The 23,805-nt window shown below is 36.8% G+C and overlaps 1 protein-coding gene across 12 annotated transcripts in view; it reads left to right on the top strand.

Moving 5' to 3' along the window:
- Positions 1-23,805, top strand: part of DOP1A (DOP1 leucine zipper like protein A) — a 68,452-nt gene that overhangs the window by 26,786 nt on the left and 17,861 nt on the right. For 9 of the 12 annotated variants that reach the window (XR_012586316.1, XR_012586315.1, XM_074581284.1 and 6 more), the window contains 12 exons: positions 457-576; positions 3,371-3,485; positions 3,931-3,960; positions 4,361-4,594; positions 7,767-8,391; positions 11,279-11,553; positions 12,227-12,379; positions 16,530-16,630; positions 17,214-17,473; positions 18,169-20,176; positions 20,292-20,403; positions 21,379-21,561. Coding sequence is in view for 10 of the 12 variants with exons in the window: in XM_074581284.1 (XP_074437385.1) it covers positions 457-576; positions 3,371-3,485; positions 3,931-3,960; positions 4,361-4,594; positions 7,767-8,391; positions 11,279-11,553; positions 12,227-12,379; positions 16,530-16,630; positions 17,214-17,473; positions 18,169-20,176; positions 20,292-20,403; positions 21,379-21,561 (4,216 nt within the window). In the remaining 2 variants the exon portion in view is untranslated. The remainder of the gene's footprint in view (positions 1-456; positions 577-3,370; positions 3,486-3,930; positions 3,961-4,360; positions 4,595-7,766; positions 8,392-11,278; positions 11,554-12,226; positions 12,380-16,529; positions 16,631-17,213; positions 17,474-18,168; positions 20,177-20,291; positions 20,404-21,378; positions 21,562-23,805) is intronic. The other 3 variants (XM_074581285.1, XM_074581280.1, XM_074581281.1) reach the window with 1 other exon arrangement.

Genomic DNA, 23,805 nt, shown 5'->3' with positions numbered 1-23,805 from the left:
AGATTAGTTGTGGCATTCTTTACATCTGTGTTCTTCAAAAAAAAAAAAGTGGACTGATGAGGTGAAAATGAAGAGTGCTACAAGACAGCCAGAGAGGGTGATAAAAAGAGTTTCAGGATTTGAGTTGAGTATCTTAAAAGGTGGAGAGAAGAGGGAAGTTAAAAGGTGTGGGGGAGAAACAACTGTAGAAACGATCGTGGGAAAATAGATCTATTAAAATGTGGTTTGAAAACAAACACTAAAGAAAGCTAGAGGAGAAACCTAGCAACTCCGTGAAAGGACATTGATATGAGGAGCCTGCCAATATACTGAGCCCTAGGACAACAACCACTGTACGGCTGAGGGAGGATAATTTGTCAGTGTTAAATGGCAGTGGGTGAAGTCATGGTGATGTGTAGTTACATAACTCAGAAATGAAGAGTAAAAACATAAAATGTTCGTTTTATTTTTTTTCAGCAAACTGAGAGAAAACAAGAAAACAGCAGAATTGATTAAAACTGCCAATCTTCTCTTTAATTCCTTTGAGCCTTATTATATGTGGGATTACATTGCTCGTTGGTTTGAAGAATGTTGTAGGTAGGTTATAATACTTAATCTCTGTATGTGTAAAGTTGAAGTTGACTTTGTTTTATAAGCTTTTTTCCTTAGTTAGTTAGTTTAGTTTAATGTGATCATTTAGACTGTAAGTCTCTGTCTTCCCTATCCCTTTAACTTTGATCTTTTTGGCCAATTTCAATCCAACGTGATTGGTGGTCTCAGCAACGTGAGTTCTCACAAGCTCAGTGTCTGGGTAAAAATCAAGAGACAGAATTAGCACCTGTGCTGAAGGGAAGACTCCAGAGTGATCTCAAAGCTAGTTTGGTTTGTTCTATCTGTCCAGTACAGGGTTACTCACTGGGTGTCTAGCAAACCTGTCAACTTTACCAGGACTGACTTACAGAATGTGTTATCTTCTGTCCTCCTCTTTTTAGGGAAGAAAAAGTGTAGGAGTCCTGTACATGGCAAGGAGAGCTATGGGAGGGAACATAGTAAATAAGGGAGAACTGAAAATATTAACAGGAGAGAGGGGGACCGAGGGACCACGGGAGAGCAAGGGTTTTTGCTGTGGGAAGGGATAGATGACGTAGAGTTTTCAAATGAAACTTGTAGAAATTTTATTTCCATTGCTTATGGAATAGGGTAATAATGTATTAAGACATTTGGACACTAAGTTGTCTATGAGCCAACAGTGTGCTGTGTCTTGGGCTACATTAAGGGGAGTGTGGTCAGCAGGTGAAAGTATTATTTTTCCTTTCAGTTAGTATTTTTAAGCTGACATGTGGCATATTGTGTCCAGCTTTGGCCACTCTGCTTAAGAACAAGTATTGAGAAACTGAAGAGGCTCTAGCAGAGGGCTGTGGCGATGGTCAGAGTCATAGGGAACTGCGTGGGAGGTTGAGGTAGGTGAGTCTGGTTTAGCCTGGCAAAGAGGGGCCTCAAACAGCAGCCTATGACTTCCTGAAGGGCATTTACAAAGTTGATACAACCATACTTCTGGTAATGTCTGGTGGTAAGACAAGGGACAGCAACAACAAGTGCTGGCTCAGGGGTTCAGGTTGGACTTTTGGAAAAGCTTTACTAGAAACATAGTACAGCAGTGGAACAGGTTACCCAGGAAGGCTGTGGAGCTTCCTTGGGAGATTTCCAGGACTCTGCTAGACAAAATTGTGTATGAATTTATCAAGCGTTGTTAGCAGTTCTGTTTAGTGTGAGAGGTTGGACTAGATGAAAACCCTTCCAGCATGTCTGTGACTTTATTTTTTGTATATTGGACTGAATTGCTAAAGTGAAGAAAGCAGTATACAACCAAGTAACAAGCAGATGAGAATTTCTCTACATATAAGTAGATGTTACTGTAAGCATGAATGCCAAATGGGTGTTTTTGGGTTTTTTTCCTGTATGAGCTGCTGTGTTATGTAAGTTATTGTCTTCCTGTTTAAAAAGATACACCATTAAGTGAAAACATAACCAGTTGTTTTCAAAGCATGAATTGAAGTTATCTTTATATCATCTAGTCTGATTGATAATTCACAGTTATTACTTTTAAAGTGATTTAGATATCCCTCTGAATTTCTTAGGCTTTTTCTTATAATTTTCCCTCACTAAAAATTAAAAATAAGATTTCTTGTATCTAGTGTTTTCTCCTATCTAAGTATTGTTCACTGCTATTGAGCCGTCTCTCAAAGCAATTTTTGCTAAGGGGCTCAGTGAGTTGAATTCAAGTCATCCTTTATGAGGTATTACAGTTGAAGAAATCTGTGAGTAATTTATGAAATGGTAGATCTTTCTGGGTAGGAGCACAGAATGTGACAAAGAGTTTACATTATGACTTACACGAAGGCACCATTTCACTGAACTGTAAAACAGGCTGCTAGCTTTATGAACACAATTATCTGTTGTTAGAGAGATACAGTAACCCAATGGAGGTGTGGGTTAAGTAGAGCGCGATTTTTCAAACATAGGTTACTGACAGAATGCAATTTAAATATGACTTATAAAATATCTTTTAAATCTTTTGGTAAATACTTACTGTGACAGTTTCGGACTTGGTTTCTGTAAAGCTTGTATTATTTCAAATAAATCCTTTTTTCAGTCCTGGCATATGTGTTCATGAACTCTTCCAAAACAGAGGGAAAGATTTAGAGTAACTAACAATTGTTGAAAATGTGACAGTACCCTCACCACCACCCCCAGCAGAATAAATGAATTGGAGAAACAAAATATTATTTCTTTGTTCATATCCTTTGCTTATAATATTATCAGATTGCAACATGATTTCACAGGGGATTTGTGTTCTGTCTTACTTCACTCAGCATTGAAACTCATAAAACTCATCAGATTGTGAATTCTTGTCAGTAGTAAAACAATGCGGTCAGTTGAAGTTAAAGTGGACATTTAGAAGAGCTTTGCACAGCTTTAAAGCTTCACGGGCCTTTTATTTCACTTTTGGTTGTCTTTTATCTCAAGTGCTTAATGCCTTGGGTTTAGATCTCTTCAAAATTACTATGGTTCCAGTAACACTGTCCCTTAATTCTATTATTTTTGCCCATGCTCATACTAGTAAATATTGCGGTATATGGTAGAGTCACAAATACAATTTTCTGTAGCCTGAATTTCCTTATTTTATGAATGAAGACTGGTTTACAGTGAAAGGCTGGTTGCTGCTTTTTCTTGCAATGGGGCCAAATGAGCTACTTAACAGTAAAATGAGAGATTGCTTATTTGTTTATAGGGATTATCCCTGATATGTACAGATTTACATTAAGTACAGAAACATGGTCAATATAAGGGTGAGGGAAAAATATTGTGAAACCCTATTTGAATTTTGCAGGAGGACATTACATGCCAGACTTCAAACTGGGCCTGGAAGTGGTAGTGAGCAATCTGAGTTACCCCTGACAAATTTCTGCTTGTTAGTGGATTTTTTGTTGGATATAGTTTCTTTGGTAAGAATTGCTTTCTTTGTTGCTAATGCTGGGATTCTGTAATATTTAGAGTCTACAGAAAAACTATATCTGCTTTATTAATTGTTTTTCCTGAAAATATATTGCCATAAATTGGTGAACGCTTTTAGAAGAAGTTTCGGGTTCATTATATGATTCTTGATAGACTGGTTGGATGTAACCAAAGTGGTTTTTATGATGCTTATACCTGAAAAATTTTGTCTGTCTTTGATTTTCTTTTCTCGAAAACTACACCGTTTTTTGTTACAAGTATAGTCTTTTGTAGTTTGATATGCTAGTTTAGATGTGCAACTTTTTAAGGCACTTTTACATGTCATGATAAGATGTATCCTCTCTTTCTGTTGGCATTGCTTAATGTAGAAAAGACTGTTGGAACTGTTTTTTCTATATCTGTCTTTCCTCAATTCTTTGCTTTCTCATTTCAAAGCCTACTAGAAGTATGAGAGTGCTGTGTCAGGTATGGCAATCAGCCTGTTTTCCCTTTAGTTCTTAATAACTTGTTTATCTTTCCTTCTTAAACTTTTATATTAAGGTTATTAAAATAATAGTAGTAGCATTCTTTAGCCTCATTGTTATGTTTTTTAATGTGTTCTGTAATGAACAAGAAATAAAATTCTGAAGAAGAGCTAAATATATTTCTATTTGTTGGTTACACAACTGTAAAGTTAATTTTCTAATTTTTTTTTAAGTAAAGCATGTATTTCTTATTATTGGATATTAAGATATTAATTTTCCTTTTTCCATATTCCATATGTTTAGAACACAGTTAAGCAAATGATAGGTACTACTGTTATAGAAGATAATTTTCAGGGGGAATTTAGTATTACAATTAATGAGTTTTACTGTTACTTTGTTAGGAGACTTACATTGAAATACAGACAGAACACTTGCCTCAGCTGTTGCTTAGGATGATTTCTGCGTTGACGAGCCATCTTCATACTTTGCACTTGTCCGAGCTTACTGATTCTCTCAGACTCTGCTCAAAGATCCTTAGTAAGGTTCAACCTCCATTGCTATCTGCTGGTACAGATGGTACCCTGCAACTTCCTAGTGGCCACAGCAGCTCCATCAAAGAATGGGAAAACAAAAAGGTAACTGATTATGTTTTGCAGCATCGTGGAAAAATACTTTTTGTGTGGAAAGGAAAAGAAGGCTTTCTAAGTCTGTGCTGAACCACCTACAAATCTTTGATTAGATTTAGTTTAATATACAACAATACATGTGAAACTTGGATTATCAAAAACAATTATAATTGCGCACTACATTGTGGTAAAAGGTCTTGATTTTTGAGGGTTTTTATCTAGATTTAATATTATAAACGTATAAATCGCTTCAGAATCAGGGCCTAAGAATGAATTAATCATCGAAGGCTTGAAGTTGTAATGCACTTCAGTAGTCTAATCACGTAGAATAACTGGACTCAAAAGAATTCTCCATTTTGGTTACGTCTCATGCATATGTAAATTCTCCTCTCACTCAATTTATATGCCTCAGATTAACACCCATCAGTTATTTGACTGTCAATGTTAAGTTCTTAGAATGATTTAATAAAGAAATAGAAGAAACAAACCAACCAGCAGCTCTTTCTCTTTTAATGTTGTCTAGTTGTGTCTACTCAGCCATGGCTCTGTGTGGTATGTTAAGTGACATGTACTGAAATCCGTGTTCTCCAGCTGAAGAAAATAGAGGAACATCATAAAGTAGTTCAGGTTGGAAGTGACAGTTGCAGGTCGTGACTCAAAGCAGGGCTGATCTCAAAGTTTGATTCTAATTTAAAGCTAGGTCAGGTCACTCAGGATCATATCCAGCTTAGTTTTGAATATCTCCAAGGAGGAAGATTCCACAACTTTTCTGTACAGCTTGTTTGCACTGTATTATTTAATCAGAATTTCCATTGTTGCAGCCTGTGTTCCTTGCCTCTTGTTCTTTCACTGTGGATTTCTGAGCAAGCCTCCCATCTTTTCAACTACCTAATGCAAAGTCACAAACAGCAATAAAGACACCTTCTCCCCCTCCACAACTCTTAGCATTCTTTTTCTTAAGACAAAGCAAATCCAACTCTCTGAGCTTTCCTTCTATGTCAGGTGCTCCTGCGGTGGCCCTCCACTGGACTTACTCAGTACATCAATGTTTGTTTTGTAGTAGTGAATGCAAACTCAGGCACAGTATTCCAGATGTGGTCTTAAAACTGCTCAGCAGAGGGGCCTGTTCACTTCCCTTGACTTGCTGGCTATACTTTCCTTTTGCTAATGCGGTCCTGTTTGTTGTTGGCCTTCACCAGAAGGGTCCACTGCTCGCTCATGTTCACCTTGTCCATTAGAACTCCAGATTCCTTTATGCAGGATCCTATCCTTATTCTTTCTATATCCATATTCTTTCTAGCCAGCTGATACTTGCCTGTTTTTGTTCTTTTGCTTCTTTCTTTTTTTTTTTTTTTAGTAAAGCCTGTTTTAATTGAAATGATGTTGCCCTTTGAACCTTCAGCAACCTTTTTCTTTCAATTATAACAGACTCATATCTAGCCATGCTTCTGTTAAGAGATAGAGTGAAATTAATTACCATATTTCTGATCTCTTTTACATTGTATTTTATAAGACAGGGTCACCCTTTATGTCTTTCCAGGCATTTTAGTACATATTAACACAAGAGACAGTGAAAGCTATCTCAAACAAATTTTCATTTTTACTCCATCTCTGGTAAGCAAGATGTAATTCGCCATATATAATGAAGTCTCTGTTTTTATTTATTCATTTAAGATGGCTAGTCATTAGGGTGTCACACAGCAAGACAACTTCTGGGCCTGTTGGATCTCAGGCAACATCTGCCACTAGCAGTAGGATAGCTAGATGAGAAGTATGCGGACGTGATATTTACCTGCATTCACTCCCACTGACCCATGCACTTCTGTTTGTTTCCCTGTTCACCTCACATTCTCACCAGGAAGCAGAGACTGTGCTACCAGTTACCAACAAGACTATAGGGGGTTAGAGCAGCCCAGAGAGCCGCTGTGGGTTCTTTTTGGGTAGAAATCATTCATCACATTTGCGCATATTCTGAATTGTGAGGAATTGAGGCTCACAGTGAGTCACGAAGAACTGTTGTTGCCAGAGCAACCCTTCTTTCTTGTTTCTAAGAGATGATTTTTTTATTTCATTCTAGTTGCAAATGGTTAGTAGTTTTTTAAATGAAAGTTTATTTCTTCTTTTATAATCGTAACTTCGTATTTGAAAGAAATCCCCAACTTCCAAATCCTGGGATTGATATATAAAAAGAAAGATGCTAGTTAGTTGAAGTTGTATCATATATATATATAGATCTATGAATTAAGATTCCATCCACATTTAATAGACAAGCTCTTAAGTCAAAGAGCATAAATTTTATTGACAAATTGAGCTGGCTTTATTAGTATAATTGCAGAAGTGGGAAAATATTTTTTAGATTATGAAAGATTTTATTCTTCGTTGAGAGCTCCACAGTTCAGGGGTTTTTTTAAGCTGTTTTGGCAACTTGTAACATTGAATGACGCTGATCCTGCTCTCCTAATGAGACAAAGCTTTAATAGTTGTGGTTCTTCTATCATCTAGACATTTATTAGGTTAAAATAATTTAATATCTAATGTGATTATTTACTTGTACAGTGGGAACTTCAAAAGCGTGGTCAGAGAAGTGTATACTTTTTCCTAATCTCTCAAGTCTTCCCATTCTTCTTGGCTGACATCTCCTTTTTGTCTCCTTTGCCTGCAGGCATTTTTTTACTCCTTTGTGACTGCAGCAGTTTCTGATTAACAGATAAATATTTTGTCCTTTTGTAGAAAATGCTAAAGTCTAAAGTATTAAAAGAATCTTACTAGCTAAAGTGACCAACATAGTTCAATGTCCTGCTTCCTGCTGGAAGTGAGGGGTTTTCTTTGGTGTATGAATATTTTGGTTTATGATGCTGTATAAATTAGTAATACCTGTGCCTATGCATTTCAGCATTCTTTAATAAAAAATAGAGGTGATTATGAGATGAAGAAAATGTTAAAAGTAGTAATATTTAAAGTATTTTATGTGACAAACAATGCTTGCTTTTTTTTTTTGTAGTTAGCTTGAGCTGGCAAGCTTACTGAAACACCAAACATTTTGCTTAAAATGTATTTATATGAATAGATTTCAAACTGTGGAATAAAATTGTTGCTTTCAAATGGAGAAGCAAATAAATGTTTTCTCACTGGGACCTAAATAACCCATTTTGAACAATGATGAAACTTTTATCTCACTCAGGTGCCATCAGTTTCACTTGAAAATCCTAATGATGTGTTTGAAGATGGTGAAAATCCTCCAAGCAGTCGATCATCAGAAAGTGGATTCACCGAGTTTGTACAATATCAGGCAGATACAACTGATGACATTGATAGAGCACTGAATGAAGGTCACGGTACACCTGGCATTCCTATTATTGGTAGCACATCCTCAGAGACTGAGACAGCATCAACTGTGGGATCTGAGGAAACCATTGTACAGCCTCCTTCCATCATGACACAGGGGACAGCAACTCGAAGTGGGAAAACGATCCAAAAGACTGCAATGCAGTGCTGTTTGGAGTATGTCCAACAGTTTTTAACCAGATTTATCAACCTGTATATCATTCAGAGTAATTCCTTGTCTCAGCCCTTAGGGGCAGAGCTTCCAGTAGATCCCACTCGAGAGCAAGGACAGACCACAAAATGGGACAGAGAATCACAAGTTGATGCTAAGGTGAAGAAAGCAAACAAGAAAAAAACACCGAAAGAATACCTTCCTGCCTTTATTGCTGCTTGTCAGCTGTATCTTGAATGTTCCAGCTTTCCTGTTTACATTGCTGAAGGAAACCGTACTTCAGAATTACATCCTGGGAAGCCTGAAGTTGGTAAGCTGCACTCTTTTGTTCTTTGCTTTTAATTTTTTTTTTTTTTTTCCCCCAAAATATTTAAAGTAATAGTATTCATGCTTTGTGTGTTGCTGTTTGCTGTTCCTCTCAGAAATGTAAGTTTCCTTCTGTATCAATTGCTTTGATTTTTGGAAACTAAACTATTTTCTCATAGATACTAAGGATATTGCTGGTAGGGGATTTGACACTAATTAATTAATATTGGGATGACAAATATAAATTATGCAAACTAAAGCCTAAGAGTAGAATCTAGATTTTTCATGTGTTTCTCTTTACTGTACGGGTCCACGATGTTTTCTTTTCGTATTTTGTAATAGCCACAGCTGACATCAAGGAAGTTTTTAGCTTCGTTTTAGCAATTTAGGATTGATGTGCGCATTGATCACTTTATGCAATGCACGGAAATTATAAGGTTCTGTCCAATAAAAATCATACCAGATAAGAAATTAATTATTTTTACTTTGCTCCTATTAAAGGAACAGTTCTTGCAAACGGTTCTTCTAGCTACAGTTGCTTTAGAAAACAAAGTAAAAATGGTGGGGTTTCTGAAGTGTGGATGTGTTCACAGATAGGTGAACACATTCAAGGACAGAAATGTGATTAAAATATTGCAAGCTCTGGATACTGTAAAATGTGACATTTTAGAAGGACAGTCCTTTTTAATGTTGGTAAAGTCTTCAATTTTGTTTTCACTTCTGATCTGTAGCTTGAGAGTTGCTGCCTTAAAATGGTATCATGGTGGATATACTCAGAGCGTGCAAGAAATAGTTACAATAATTTTGGCTACTGTCACAGTCATCTTCTGTGATTTTTTTTTTTTTTTTTTTTTTTTTTTTCCCCCTACAAAACTTCATGCTTGTTCTTATCCACACAACTTTCAAAATCTATTAAAGGCTAAGCAGTGGGCACTGCTTGGAGGTGAATAGTCTTTTGGCTTTTGCAAACAAGCACTTTAATTTAACATGACTGCTGCTTCTATTCTTGTAGTCTTTAAGATGTGTTGTGTATGTCTTCATTATACAGCCAGGAGCAGAGCATATCTTTGACTTTATGAGATCCAGTTGTATCATATATTGATGTCAGTTGAAAGCAACTTGGTTACAGCTGTTTATTAATTAAGGGTATTGCAATGCTGAAGGGGTGCTACCTACTCTAAAGCAGAAAGCTTGTAGAGCTTGAGTAATATGTGCCTCACATGACGGCAGTGATTCTAGGAATCCTTTTCACTTTGTGAAATGTCTTGGATTTGCATTGCTTGTTCATCATCTCAAATTTCCCTTTTGGGATGTTGCGTTTGCAGTCCGTTAAATAATGTGACTTTGAAGAATAAGCATAAATTGTCAGTGGTTGAAATCAGCAGGGAGGATTTTGTTTCACATGTAAACATCTGCTTTACAAAATGGTAGGGTGCACGGGAATAGTGATGGGAATGGGGCTGCATAGTTGTCCCGGATATCTTGCTTCCCGTAATAGAGAATGCTGGTGCAACGGAGAATGGGAGAAGGTAGTTACTGTAATTCACACACCAGCCTTTTCTTCATCTATTGATAGGTTTTTCCACTGCAGAAGAGGCTGTTTTTATTGAAGGGTTCCTAAATTTTGAACATGTTTTTGATGGGTTCCATTAGTGATGTGACCCAATTGCCTTCAATCAACGGTGAGACTCATCAGTCTGTTTTTTGAAGGAACCAAATTAATCTGATATTGATAGAACATAACTGTTCTTAGATTTTGCTGTATGCTTAATTTCTCAGATAAATGTGTGCTATTTTTAATTGAAGAAATTAAAAAGGGAACTGAGTCAAGCTCAGAATACTCTTTATATATGTAAAATCTAGAACGTTATGTGGAATTGTTAGGTATGTTTAGGCTCCAGTTTACACTGCAAAATCAACTATCATGGATATAAATTAGAAATTGCATCATCCTTGTCTTAATTCTAAATAGATGCTGTATCTGTGCCTATTAAAAAACATTTCTTCACTTGTGTCTGATTCTAGAAGCATTTGCCTATTTTAGGAACACAATTGATAGAGTCCTTTTGAAATTTTAAGAAAAATTACTTTGGTACCTCTAAAATAGAAGGTTGCATTATTCACTTGGAGAGTTAAGTATGAACTTCAGAGAAAGACACTTGCATTATCAGGCCAGCGCATGGTATTAAGTCAGGGGACAGTAAAAAGGGGAAAACATCCGCCTATGGTGAAAGCAGAGTATAGAGTATGATTTAATAGGATCAAGCTTCTGCCACCTAAAATGTCAGTTTTCACAGGTACTTTTACTTTTAAAGTGTTGCCAGGAAAATCTCTATATTTTTGTTCAGTTTAAACTTAGTTTTTATATATATAAATAAATAATTGTCTATGTATATATTTTATAATAACTATGCAATATAACATATATATATAAATATTTCATGTATGTAAAATACTACAGAATTATTTGCTACTACAAACTGCAATGGTAAGACGACTGCTGGTCAAGAATTTCTTGAAGGAGGAAACTGAATGAAATTATGTGCAAACTACTAGAAGTCCAATTTTGTCTAAAATGTGAAATCATGTGGATGCAATTCCATAAAATTTATTTTTCTCTTCCTTGTTCAAATTTTCCTATTTACTTTTGGTTACTAAATGTTTGAAGTGATGAAGTGTATTGCACTCTTATTTAGATTATTTTAAAGATAGACACGCATCAAGAAGTATCTTTCTCCTGCATACATTACATTTTCCTAAACTTGTACAATAGGCAGGTTGAAATATGAATGATGAAAGACAATTGTACATATGGTAATGGGATATAAGAGGAAAAATTCATAACATTTAAAGTAGTTAAATGAATGCATCATCTGTGATTTTTCTTTCAGACTGTGAACAAGTACAGCCTCCACTGTGGCTACAGACTTTAATGAATGCTTGCAAGCAAGCAAGTGATTTCAGTGTTCAGGGTGTTACTATTTCCCTTGTGATGGACTTGGTTGGATTGACTCAATCTGTTGCTCTCGTCACTGGAGAAAATCTGAACAGTGTGGAAACTGCTCAGCCTCTTAGCCCTAACCAGGGAAGAGTGGCTGTGGTCATCAGACCTCCTCTTACTCAAGGCAACCTGAGATATATGGCTGAAAAGACAGATTTCTTCAAGGTACAATGCAGTATCTCATTGGTATTTTCTTTAGACTTCTTTTCCTGGCTGGCGAAGACTGACAGTCTTGGCCACTTTACCAGCCTTGATATGGTAAACCAGATTTTCTTGTTGAGTATTTTGATAACAGTTGTAACCTGTCGTAGACTGTGAATGAAAATACATAGTAAGTTTTCTCACTCTGATTGTCTTCCTGACTGCTTGGGTGAAAATCCTTGTTTGGATGAATATTTTTAAAATATAAATAAAACCTGATTTAATAGCAGCATTAATTATCAAAGGAATGAAACTGAGATGTGCAAAGTGTAGGACTCTGGTAAACCACAATCTCTGCATTTGTGTAATTTATGTAAGAAATAGTTTACAAAAGATAATCAGCAACAGGGCATATTACATAGTTAATTATATTTCAATGAAACTTATTTCTGGAGATGCCTGTGAGTTCTGACTCCTAACAGGAATTTTTAGGTAGTAAGTTATTGCAGTGTTTCAAACCATTGCCTATGTTCATACAAACAAAAATGAACTGTTTTATAGGTAGCCTGTTGGTCATAGGGTGTCATAAGATGTAAGGTCTCCCATCATTGCATAGAGCTCAATGCAGTCCAGAGCAAATCGAGGCATGATACTCATTCACTTGTCTCTCTTGCAACTTTTATTTTCATGTACAAAGCATATAGCTTTAACTCTTTGGGACCAGTTGGGTGATGGAACTCCTCAGCATCATCAGAAGAGTGTGGAGCTCTTCTACCAGCTGCACAACCTCGTTCCGTCTTCTAGCATTTGTGAAGATGTTATTAGTCAGCAGCTGACTCACAGAGACAAGGCAAGTTGTTCATGTATTTGCTAAAAGATGAGTTAAGTATATGTTTCTAACTGTAGAAATATATTTAGAAAAAGGACTTGGTGCCTCAGAAAAGGGCCTAAATAAATTCTGTATTGAAAAAATGTTGCCTTACATTGATTGTTTCAAACATTAAAAATGCTGTTATCTTGCATGCAGAACATCAGATTTGTTGACACTCTGACACTGACGCCCTCTTTCCTGTGTTCCCACTCACAAGAAACCTTAACCTTATGTTAGTAGTAGTTGAGCCCTGTTTTCATGACATCTTGTTTTGCAAACCTATGAAAACTGTTTTTAATAGTAGTAATTGAATATAGATTTTCTACATTGCATTCCAGTTGTCCTAACCACTCTTCTTTCCATGTACAGCTCCATCAAATTTAAACACGCTTTCTTTTGCTGTGTCCTAACCAACTGTAGTTCAGTCCTCTGGTGTGCTCCCTCCTATTTCAACTAATTCTTGCATCTTGCCTAATAATTTGTCCTTATATAGCGTCTAGACTTTCTGCTTCCTTTCCTCCACAGAACTTGGAATAACAGTCAAGTTATTGTCATCATCATCATGTCTCTGTTGCTTTTCTTTATAGTGGGGTTGGATTGCTTCTTTCTTAAGACAGGCACGTGTGGTCCCCTTTATCTTTCTATCCTTTTGCATTCTCATTTTTCTCTCTCTCTCGGCTGAGGTGTCCTTAGTGCCTTTCTCTTTGTGTCTCTTTGTTTTTTACAGTTTGAGATCTGTTTTCAATTCCTTTCCCTTTCTGTGAGACACATCCTTATGAGTCTGCTGCAACTATTATAACTTGCTGCTTCAGCCTTAATTCCCTTTCTCTTTTAAACAGCAATGAATTGGGTTTTTTGGTCTTTCTGACCATTTATATATTATCTGATTCTGCCTCTTTTTGTAAGAGTAAATATAAGACAAAAGAGCGGCTTGTAATTAATAAGATTTTATTTTATCTTCAGGTCCCACGAGCTGTGCTATATATTTCTGAGCTCCATCTTCTGACACTTGTCGTGGTTAATTATTTCCAGATAAAATGTTTCTGTGAGATTCTTTTCCACTGTTGGGAAGCAGGGGAATTGCAATAGCTAGATACTTTCGATGAAGAGGCTTCTGTACAATTCTTCTCCAATCTCATGTGGCTCCTCTCTTCTCTAGTTATTTGTCCTTACAAGATTTGAATTGTGAGTGTTTTTGCTGTGTTTACCAGTTCTAGAGGGCAACTAATAAACTGCTCCAACAGTAATTGCCAGTTTTCTGTGCATCTGTGTCTTTGTGGGAGATGTGCTTGCCTACTCTGCTCTGACTGACATGGCAGCTGGGTTGAGAGTTGTCCGTGCATTTCTTTGCAGTATACTGCTGAGACTAGTCTTTTCTTGAAGGTCTTTACTTTCCATCTCTGTCTCATATCAAAATCCATGGACTATAATTTGAGTATAACCTCTCAAGTGATCAGAGCACTACTTCTTTGCCTCTGGTAACACTGTTTGGTTTCTTGTTATTACTTTGTCACTTGTCCTGTCTCCTATTCTGCTACCACAGGTCATAATGTTTGCTTGTGACTCAATGTGGTGGCCTTCTCCCATTCTTTATTGCTGCTCAAAGGTCCCTTATCTCACCACTGACTACTTTTTAGAAGTGATCTTGGCTATCCTGTTGATTACCTTTTGTTTTGCTATTAGTTTAGCTAATGCGAGTAAAGTAGTGTTTCCAAAATCTTTTGAAACTGGCAGACATTCAGATTGTTGACAAACAGTGTTTCTTTTAGGTCTGTGACGAGCCTCTGTAGTTTCATGCTAGACAAAGGGGGCTTTTCGACATTCAGCATCAAACCTATGTAGGAGACTTTATCTCTTGCCAAAAGTTATGTTCTGCTTCCCAATACATAAAGCACATGCTTAGCTGTTATACTGTTAGTAGGAGTTCTACTTGTCATGACAGGTACTCTGTTTTACCACACCTCCCCTAGGAATTTGTTTCAGATAGAGGCTGTCAATTTGACATTTCAGTTGAGGCCTTCGTAGTGCTTTAAATTTTAGCTATATGAACTGTTTTCACAGCCCCAACAAAATGAATGGTAGGGAATTACTTAAACGCCCTGGCAACTCATGGTTGTGTGACTTCAGAAGCAGTTACCTTTTTGCCTTTCTCCCAGAGAGTAACCCACTCAACAAAAGTGAATGTGAGCCAGTCTGTCAATCACTGCAGTTCACAGCTTGGCATATTGATAAAACTACCAATGATTTATAGTTTCGCTAATTAGGCTGGTCTGTGAACTGCTGTGACTGTGGATGTGGCACTTGCTCATTTCTGACAACCTTACTGTGAAAACAGTAATTTCTTGCATCTTCCCAGCATGGATTGCAAGGGCTCACATGAAGTCATCTGTATGTGCTTGAGAACTGGTATTTTCACTCTTTATTCACCAGATGCTAGTGATTGTTTTGTGTAACTGTATATATTTAGCAGCATTGTTGTAGGGTTTTTTTTCCCTGTGAGAAGCATATTTTTTGTAACTACCTGTGACACTTGCTTTACTTTCCATGCTGCTGTTTTCTCTTCTTGTTTTTTTTCTTTTTTTAGTTTACATCTTATGTGATCTATCTTATGTCCATTCTGTAATTATCAGGTTTTATAGCTTTTACTTTAAATTTTCATTATTGTAGCGGATGTTGATTGTATTAGCTGTTGCAAAGCTGCTTAAGCTGTATGTTGTAAATTAAGTCTGGAAGTATGCCAGATTGTCACAGTGGTATTAAGTTTTTTGTTTGCTCTCATTTTGATTAGAGATAAATATACCTAACATTCGTTCCCTGCAAGCATATATTTTAAGAACAAACAAGCAAAAATCTTCATCCTCTTGTCTCTGCTTATTATCTAGTAATTTAGGTTAAGCCCCGGTTGTATTTGAAATTAATTCTGATGCTTTATTCGGTATAACCGTGCTGATTGCTGTGCTTTGTTTGTTCGCCCCTACAACTGCTTAGTAGCTTTCTTGTCTCTTGGGTAAAGCTATTTTTAATAGATGTACCCATGCCTTCATATCACAGCATGGCATTCACTATTGTTCACAGCCTTGCTGTAATAACTCTTTGTCTTGATCAGCCACAGTAAAGAGTTAAAAGGCATAAAAATTGTTACTTTAGTACCGTTTTCACCATTAAGTATTCTGCATATAATTAGTAGCCATTAGAAGTCATTTGGGCAGTAAGCACGTACTATTTATCCAAATAAAACTCAAAGTTTCAGAGCAAAATTTGGCATGTTAGTGATGAACTCTATCTACATCATATCTAGTTAGACTATTCTTATGTCTGTTTCTAGCCAACTTACTTTCATTCCCTTATTTCCATGGATATTGTGTTTAATCCCATCATTCTATACACTGTCTCTAAAAATTTCTCTTCTTTCTCTGCGTCTGTATGCTTGAGTTTCCATATTGAAAAGTTTGCATGTTTTTTCCTGCTCTCTGTTCATGTTCTCTTTTAGCGCCTTGAATACATATAAACTCACTGAAAACAGAGCTGTGCAACTTGTGAGAGTAAAATAAGTATTGTTCAAGCTATCACATGAAGTATTTAAAAGTTTTTCAAGCTAAACTTTGAACAAGATCAGGATGGTGGAGAATTCTTCATGTTACTAAATTTTTCAGAGACCTGTTGTTGCCTATTACTGTTTTTAATGTTAGAAAATAAGATTTGAACACTTAGTCAAAAAACCAATATGCTTAGTCAATGTATCGTTATGAAGAGGGGCAATGGTTTTAAACTAGAGCAGGGTAGGTTTGGATTAGACATTAGGAAGAAGTTCTTTACAATGAGGGTGGTGAGATACTGGCACAGGTTGCCCAGAGAGGTGGTGGAAGCCCCATCCCTGGAGACATTCAAGGCCAGGCTGGATGAGGCTCTGAGCAACCTGATCTAGTTGAAGATGTCCCTGCCTACTGCAGGGAGGGTTGGACTAGATGACCTTTAAAGGTCCCTTCTGACCCAACACATTCTGTGATTCTACAAAGTTAATTTTAATAATTTCATTATATCTTTTAAGCTGCTGTATACCTTTTTTTTCCCCAGTTCTTATCAGAGGCCATCATATTCTGGTAGATCTAACTTGTAATTTGGTCCACAGAAAGTAAGAATGGAAGCTCATGCAAAGTTTGCAGTGCTATGGCATCTCACCCGTGACCTTCATATTAACAAGTCTTCTTCCTTTGGCCGTACCTTTGACAGGTTGGTGATTGCAAGCATGATTCAGTTTAAATAATTTTGCTTCAAAATCTTTAACAATGTTATACTGGCAGCATGGAGCGTTTAGAAATTGGAGACCTAAAGCGTGAAGTCTGGAAATGATTCTAAAGGCTAAAACTATTAAGAGAATAATGACAGTAGGACGTGCTGAATTGTCAAATACATTTCTCCTCTCTGTTCTTGAAGAAAAGATCTTTGAATAAGTTATTGTCTCTCTTCTGTGCATCTGTGTGAAGTTTTATCTTTTTTGTGCTGCAACAGCACTTGTTATGCTAGTAGATGTACAAGTACTTGAACTGACTATACAACTGCTACTATTAGAGCAGCTGTCTTAACAGACTTCATTACTGGTTCTTCCTGGCCATTTCTTCATTAGGCTAGACTAAAACACAAAACTCCAGATTGCAAAGTTTGTATGCTGTTTTATATGGAGAAATGCTGTTTTATATGGAGAAGACTAGAGTATGTACTAACATGTTGAAATTTATCATATATTAGATTAAAATGGGATTATTCTGTGGGTAGTGTAGAATATGCTCTAGGTTCATTCTTTTTTCTATTGTAGATCTTTGTTTATCATGCTGGACAGCCTTAATAGCTTGGATGGTTCTACATGGTCAGTGGGACAAGCCTGGTTAAATCAAGTGCTTCAAAGACATGATATTGCACGAGTTCTTGAACCTTTGCTCCTACTGCTTCTCCATCCAAAAACTCAGCGAGTTTCTGTTCAGCGAGTACAGGCTGAATGTTGCTGGACTAAATCTCCCTATCACCCTGAAGAAGAAAATGAAAAGCACTTTATGCAGAAGTTTAGCTGTTCTGATGGTATGTACAGAAGACTGTAGGAAGTTCCTTATTTAATTTCTTTATTTGTTATTTACATGTGACACTGAAAACGTAGTAGAAATTTTTGAGAATAACTCAGAAAACAAAGGGCTGGAATAGCTACTGCTTATATGTGCTTTTGTGCATGTTTTTTCTAATTCAAGTCTGGGTTTCTAAAGTATCATTAAAGTTTTATTGTTCTCAAGATGATATGCAAGTATTTTAATGTAGAGCATTTTCTTATGTCTTACTGAACTTCAGTAGAATTTAAGAATATGGCATGAAGTTTAACCAAGAAATGAAATGCTTTTGTGAATTAGGACCACTGATGTGGGCCTGGCTGAAAACCTACTGGTAAGGTTTGAAGGTGTTTGCATGTATTGTGTAATTATAGTAACATACTAATAATTCTCTTTTATGAAAACACAGGCAGATAAGACTGCATAAGGTTTCAGAAGGGAATTATGTTGTTATGCTAAGGTCTTACGCTTAAGTAATCTTGCTTTGTTATGTGAATGTGTATCATTTGCATATTAACATTATTTTTTTTCTGCTGTAAAGTGGAAAGACGCTATTTACTATGCCTTTATAATTTGAAGTCTTGATAATAGTTTAAATTCTAAATGTTAATTCTAAATTCTTATTCTGAAGAATAAAATATTACGTGTATAATTTTTTTTTTGTTTTTCTTTAAGCTTTTTCCCATGTGCCTGTAAGCCAAGGACAGCTTATTATACCTAAAGAAGGCAATGAAAAACAACTTGTTATGGATGAAATGGAGAATTTCAGCCTGACTGTTAACCCCCTGAGTGACAGGCTTTCCTTGTTAAGTACCAGCAGTGAGACCATACCAATGGTTGTGTCTGATTTTGACCTTCCTGACCATCAGGTTGAAATACTGCAGAGTTCTGACTCTGGCTGTTCTCAGTCATCTACTGGAGACAACATCAGTTATGAAGTGGAAACAGAAAGCCTGAGTGCTCAAGATAGTTCTCAGACTCTGAGAGAAGACTCACCTGATGAAATTGTGCAACAAGTGGTTACAGATCTTATATGCAAAGTTGTAAGCGGTCTTGGAGAAGAGACTGAACCAGTTAAACATAGTCTACACTCTGAGGATACTTCATGTAAATTCAGTCCTTTGGATAACTCTGTAGAGGTGTCAAAAAGCGAAGATCAAAATATTCAAAGTAGCCAGAGTAGTTTGCTTAGTAATGACAGCTCCCAATTGCTATCAGCCTCAACTGAGGCTGGACTTGAGAGCTTAAGAGATGAAATTTCAAGAAATAACTCTTCACCCTGTATTGCAGAAAGCCAGCAATCCCTCTCTGATCTCACTCTTGCTTCCACTGAATCGAAGTCCAGAAAGCAAAGCCACAGTAGTATTCAGTTCAGCTTCAAAGGAAAGCTACCAGAAAAAATGCCAGAAAAAGAAACGATTGTTAAAGAGGCTGGTAAGCAACCAGGTGCAAAACCTAAAGTAAAAATAGCCAAAAAGAAAGATGAAGAGAAGAAGAAAGCACAAACAGAAAAGCTTAAACAAACAAATGTCTTCTTTAGTGATGGTCTTGATTTAGAAAACTGGTACAGTTGTGGAGAAGGAGAAATTTCAGAAATTGAAAGTGATGTGGGGTCCCCAGGAATGCGAAAATCTCCCAACTTTAATATCCATCCATTGTATCAACATGTGCTGCTTTATCTCCAGCTGTATGACTCTTCAAGGACATTGTATGCTTTTTCTGCAATTAAAGCAATTCTGAAAACAAATCCTTCAGCTTTTGTAAGTGCTATCTCCACTACCAGTGTCAACAATGCATACACTCCTCAGCTTTCATTGCTCCAGAATCTTCTAGCCAGGCATCGAATATCTGTTATGGGCAAGGATTTCTACAGTCACATCCCAGTTGATTCTAACCATAACTTTCGGAGCTCTATGTACATAGAAATTCTTATCTCCTTGTGTTTATACTATATGCGGAGCCACTATCCGACTCATGTTAAAGTAACATCGCAAGATCTAATAGGAAACCGTAATATGCAAATGATGAGCATAGAAATTCTGACCCTTCTCTTTGCTGAGTTGGCAAAAGTGATAGAAAGCTCTGCAAAGGGCTTTCCTAGTTTTATTTCGGACATGTTGTCTAAGTGCAAGGTTCAGAAGGTGATCCTGCATTGTCTGCTGTCTTCTATCTTCAGTGCACAGAAATGGCACAGCGAGAAGATGGCTGGAAAAAACATAGTGGCTGTAGAAGAAGGTTTCTCTGAAGACAGCCTTATAAATTTTTCTGAAGATGAATTTGACAATGGTAGTACTCTGCAGTCACAGCTTTTAAAAGTACTTCAGCGACTGATTGTGTTGGAACACAGAGTAATGACTGTGCCTGAGGAAAATGAAACGGGCTTTGACTTTGTCATAACGGACTTGGAGCATATTGGCCCCCAGCAGCCAATGACTTCCCTTCAGTATTTACATTCCCAGCCAATAACCTGCCAAGGCATGTTTCTCTGCGCAGTGATACGAGCTTTACACCAGCACTGTGCCTGTAAAATGCATCCCCAGTGGATTGGCCTTATCACTTCTACGTTGCCTTACATGGGAAAAGTTCTTCAGAGGGTGGTTGTTTCAGTGACTCTTCAGCTCTGCAGGAACTTGGATAATTTAATTCAGCAGTATAAATATGAAACAGGATTATCTGATAATAGGTATGTGTATGTAGAGGTGTATAATCTTTTTAAGCAAATCTGATTGTGTTGAATTACTTTACAACCAGATTAACCTTTTTTTTTTTTTTTTTTTAAAATGGATCTCTTATTTTAGACCTCTCTGGATGGCATCAGTCACTCCCCCAGATATGGTTCTTACTTTATTAGAAGGGATCACAACAATAATTCATTACTGCCTCCTGGATCCATCTACGCAATATCATCAGGTAAACTTATCTGGGTGTCCGAGAGGTTCCTATGCAGTACCTCTCAAATTAAGGACTGGTGATTATATTAGCAGAATTGAAGCTCTGAGTAGGGAAAAATACCAAATATATTGTCTTAGCTATAAGTATGTAGGGTTTTTTTATTGATAATATACACATTTCAAACAGAAAACCAATTTTCTACTAATTAGACTTCTATGAGAATAATCTTAGATTTTTTACTTGTTTTGATTTGGTTTTGGGGAATTTTTTTGTTCCCCTGAAATAACTAAAGTCGGATTTTCTTAACCTTTGGACCTCAAAAATGCTACTTTTTAGAGCTGCCTTTGTTTGTGAAATCTCACAGGCTGATGCCTATCCTGTGTCTGGCTGGACTGTGTTCATCTTGCAATATGTCAAAACATTGTCTTTGTGCTCCTTCTGTATATTCATCGTTTGTCTTTTTAGTCAAGCAGTATTTTTAGATCTGATATCCTGAGCATAGTCTCTGTTAAGAATTTGGCCCAGATTCTGCGAGAATTTTCTTGCCCTGCTCTCTCTGCAATCTTGGTTTTGCTTTTTTTTTGTTGTTGTTTTTGTTATTATACACTTTTGCCTTCCGTTCATTTAAAGTAACGGAGAAGTGTTTATTGTTTGTGCAAGTAAATAATTTTGCCTAGAGTATTATTTACACTTAAAATTCTGAAATAATTGTTTTGCGAAGGTATAGGTAGATGATGCAAAATTGATTGCTGTAGACATGAGGCCTCACGTGTTTGGAATACATTTGATATTGTATAACTCAGTCAAAAGATTCCTTGATTTTGATAGGCTCAAAACTTGTACATAATACAAGAATTATTGAAAAACTATTTTGAAAAAGAGTTAACATTGAAAGCTTCCATGTCTGTTAAGTCTCAATTTACATTGTTTTACTTATGCTGTTTATGTAGATATTTAATGCTCCTCCTCCCCTCTCCGTTTCAAATCCACTAGCTCTTGGTTAATGTAGATCAGAAGCACTTGATTGAAGCACGCAATGGGATCCTGTCTATCTTGCATATGATCATGTCTTCTGTGACTTTGCTGTGGAGCATCCTTCACCTTGCAGACTCTTCAGAGAAAACTACTGCTGCTGCTGCTGCATCCGTTACCACTATTAATCTTGGGTCAACAAAGGTTAGAATACCAGGGATAATATAGTTTAAGTTGCTCGTTCATACCTCTGTCAAACTAAATCCAATTCTATTCCCTTAAATGTAAATTGAGTTTTAATACCTTTGTCCTCATCTACTCATCCACCTCAGAAACAGGGCTTTTATAAATGGTTATTGAACCTGCTTTTAAACTTGAGTGTATCAACTCAAGACAACAATGTCTCACCTTTTTGCCTTCTAGAAAATTAAATCCATCCTTTTATGCCTTTTTATGCCTCAAAAGATATTAAATATTCATGTTAAATCTTAACAAAAGAGAACTCTCCTCTTAAAACATCTAATACTCAAACACTTTTTAGGTCCTTCATTCAATTCCCTTACAGTGATGTCACTGTGCACGGGGAAATGTCATAACAGATAGTGAACTAGTAATCATAAAAAAAGAACTTCAGAAGGTGTCAAATAGGACTATACTGAGAACATTGACCAGTCCTCTTATTGGAAGCAGCTCAAACTTATATTTCACATTATTAAATAGGAAATTGACACTTAAATTTGAAGTGTTTTAAAATAAGATTTCCTCAATTAATTTGAATACTATAAGATACTGTTTGCGACGATGCTGTTATACATCCTTTTCAACCTTTGGCACTCAGATTGAAGGAATAAAAAATAACTTATCTAAGATTCCGTGTCATTGCACAGACAGCATCCATGTCATATTTGTGCTGCCCCTAGGGCTTCCTACTCACTGAAAGGAAGGGGGTGCATACTTGTTGATGGCCCATAATATTACACTGCTTCTGTGAAAAAAGGAGCTTTTGTACTCTGGTTAAACATGAACTCTTCTGTACATCCCAGCTTTTCTTTAGTTTTCCCAAATCCACAGTATTCAAAAGAGCATTCAACGTATATCCTGTATATGAAAAAGTCTCGTTTGAATTCAGCTTGTTTGGTGTAATGTCAAGATAGGTTATTTTACTTTTTCACCTCATTGCTTTCAGGTAAGGCTTTTGTAGCTGCTTTGTAGTTGGTGGATGTGGTTAAAAACACACAAAACTGTGGAACAAAATTGTATGTCTAAAGTATAAGCAAGCTTTTTAAGCTTCAGTACAGTTAGGTTACTTTGGCAACCACGCTCTTGGCAGGCGCATAAAATGTATAGTCAAGCTCTGGGATTGTATATAGCAGTTTCCTGCAAGCTTAGGCAATTCCTACTGAAATACCTCTGTCCAAGATAAAAATGGCTTTCAGAAAACAGGTAGAAAGTGCATTTTTCTCTGAAATCTTCAGGTCATATAAAACAGGATGAGAAGACAGATCAGGAAATAAATTTTCTGACCCAAGTATGCCTCAATAACTTCTGTCATGCTTAAAAACCACGTTATTAAGAGTTTCAGCAGTGAGTATTTCAGTCTCCTAGAGCAGTGTGTTCCCCCTTTTAGGATTTCTCCACAACCCCTACTTCTTAATCTTTGTCTCACTTGCTACAAAGCAAGTCCATCACTATTTTGTGGTAGACATGAGGCACGTGGCAGACCTTCCTTTCTTCTTCCTAGTTACCTTGTATGGATTTGATAACTGTTATATCTCCACTTACATGCTCTTCTCCTGACTGTACAAACCCATTTCTGCTCCTTCTTGTAGATCATATTCCATATCACTAATTTTCTTTTTATAGTTTGAGTTCTGTCAGCTTGTGGTACATTTCTTGAAGTAAAGTGTTGTCATGGTTTGACCTCAGCTGGCAAGTAAGCACCACACAGCTGCTCACTCACTCCTGCCCCCCAGCAGGATTGGGAAGAAAATCGGAAGGGTAAAAGTGAGAAAACTCGTGCGTTGGGATAAAGACAGTTTAATACTTGAAATATAATGATGATAATAATAATAATAATTATAATGAAAGGAGAAATAACAAAGAGAAATAAAACCCAAGAAAGCCAAGTGATAAAAATGAAAACAATTGCTCGCCATCAACTAACCGATGCCCATCCAGTCGCTGGGCAGCAGCCTCCCCGCCAGCCTTCCCCCTAGTTTTACATGCCGAGCATGATGTCATATGGTATGGAATATTGCTTTGGCCAGTTGGGATCAGCTGTCCCTGTTGAGTCCCCTACCAACTTCTTGTGTCGTCCCCCCCCAGCCTACTCACTGGTGGGGTGATGTGAGGAGCAGAAAAGGTCTTGATGCCGTGTAGGCGCTGCTCAGCAGTAATTAAAACATCCCTGTAATATCAACACTGTTTCCACCACAAATCTAAAACATA

This window comes from Larus michahellis, chromosome 3 (assembly GCF_964199755.1).
Source record: "Larus michahellis chromosome 3, bLarMic1.1, whole genome shotgun sequence".
In the NCBI taxonomy this organism is placed as follows: Eukaryota; Metazoa; Chordata; class Aves; order Charadriiformes; family Laridae; genus Larus; species Larus michahellis.
Note: the sequence above shows the minus strand (reverse complement) of the source record. Positions and strands in the feature narration are given on the sequence as shown.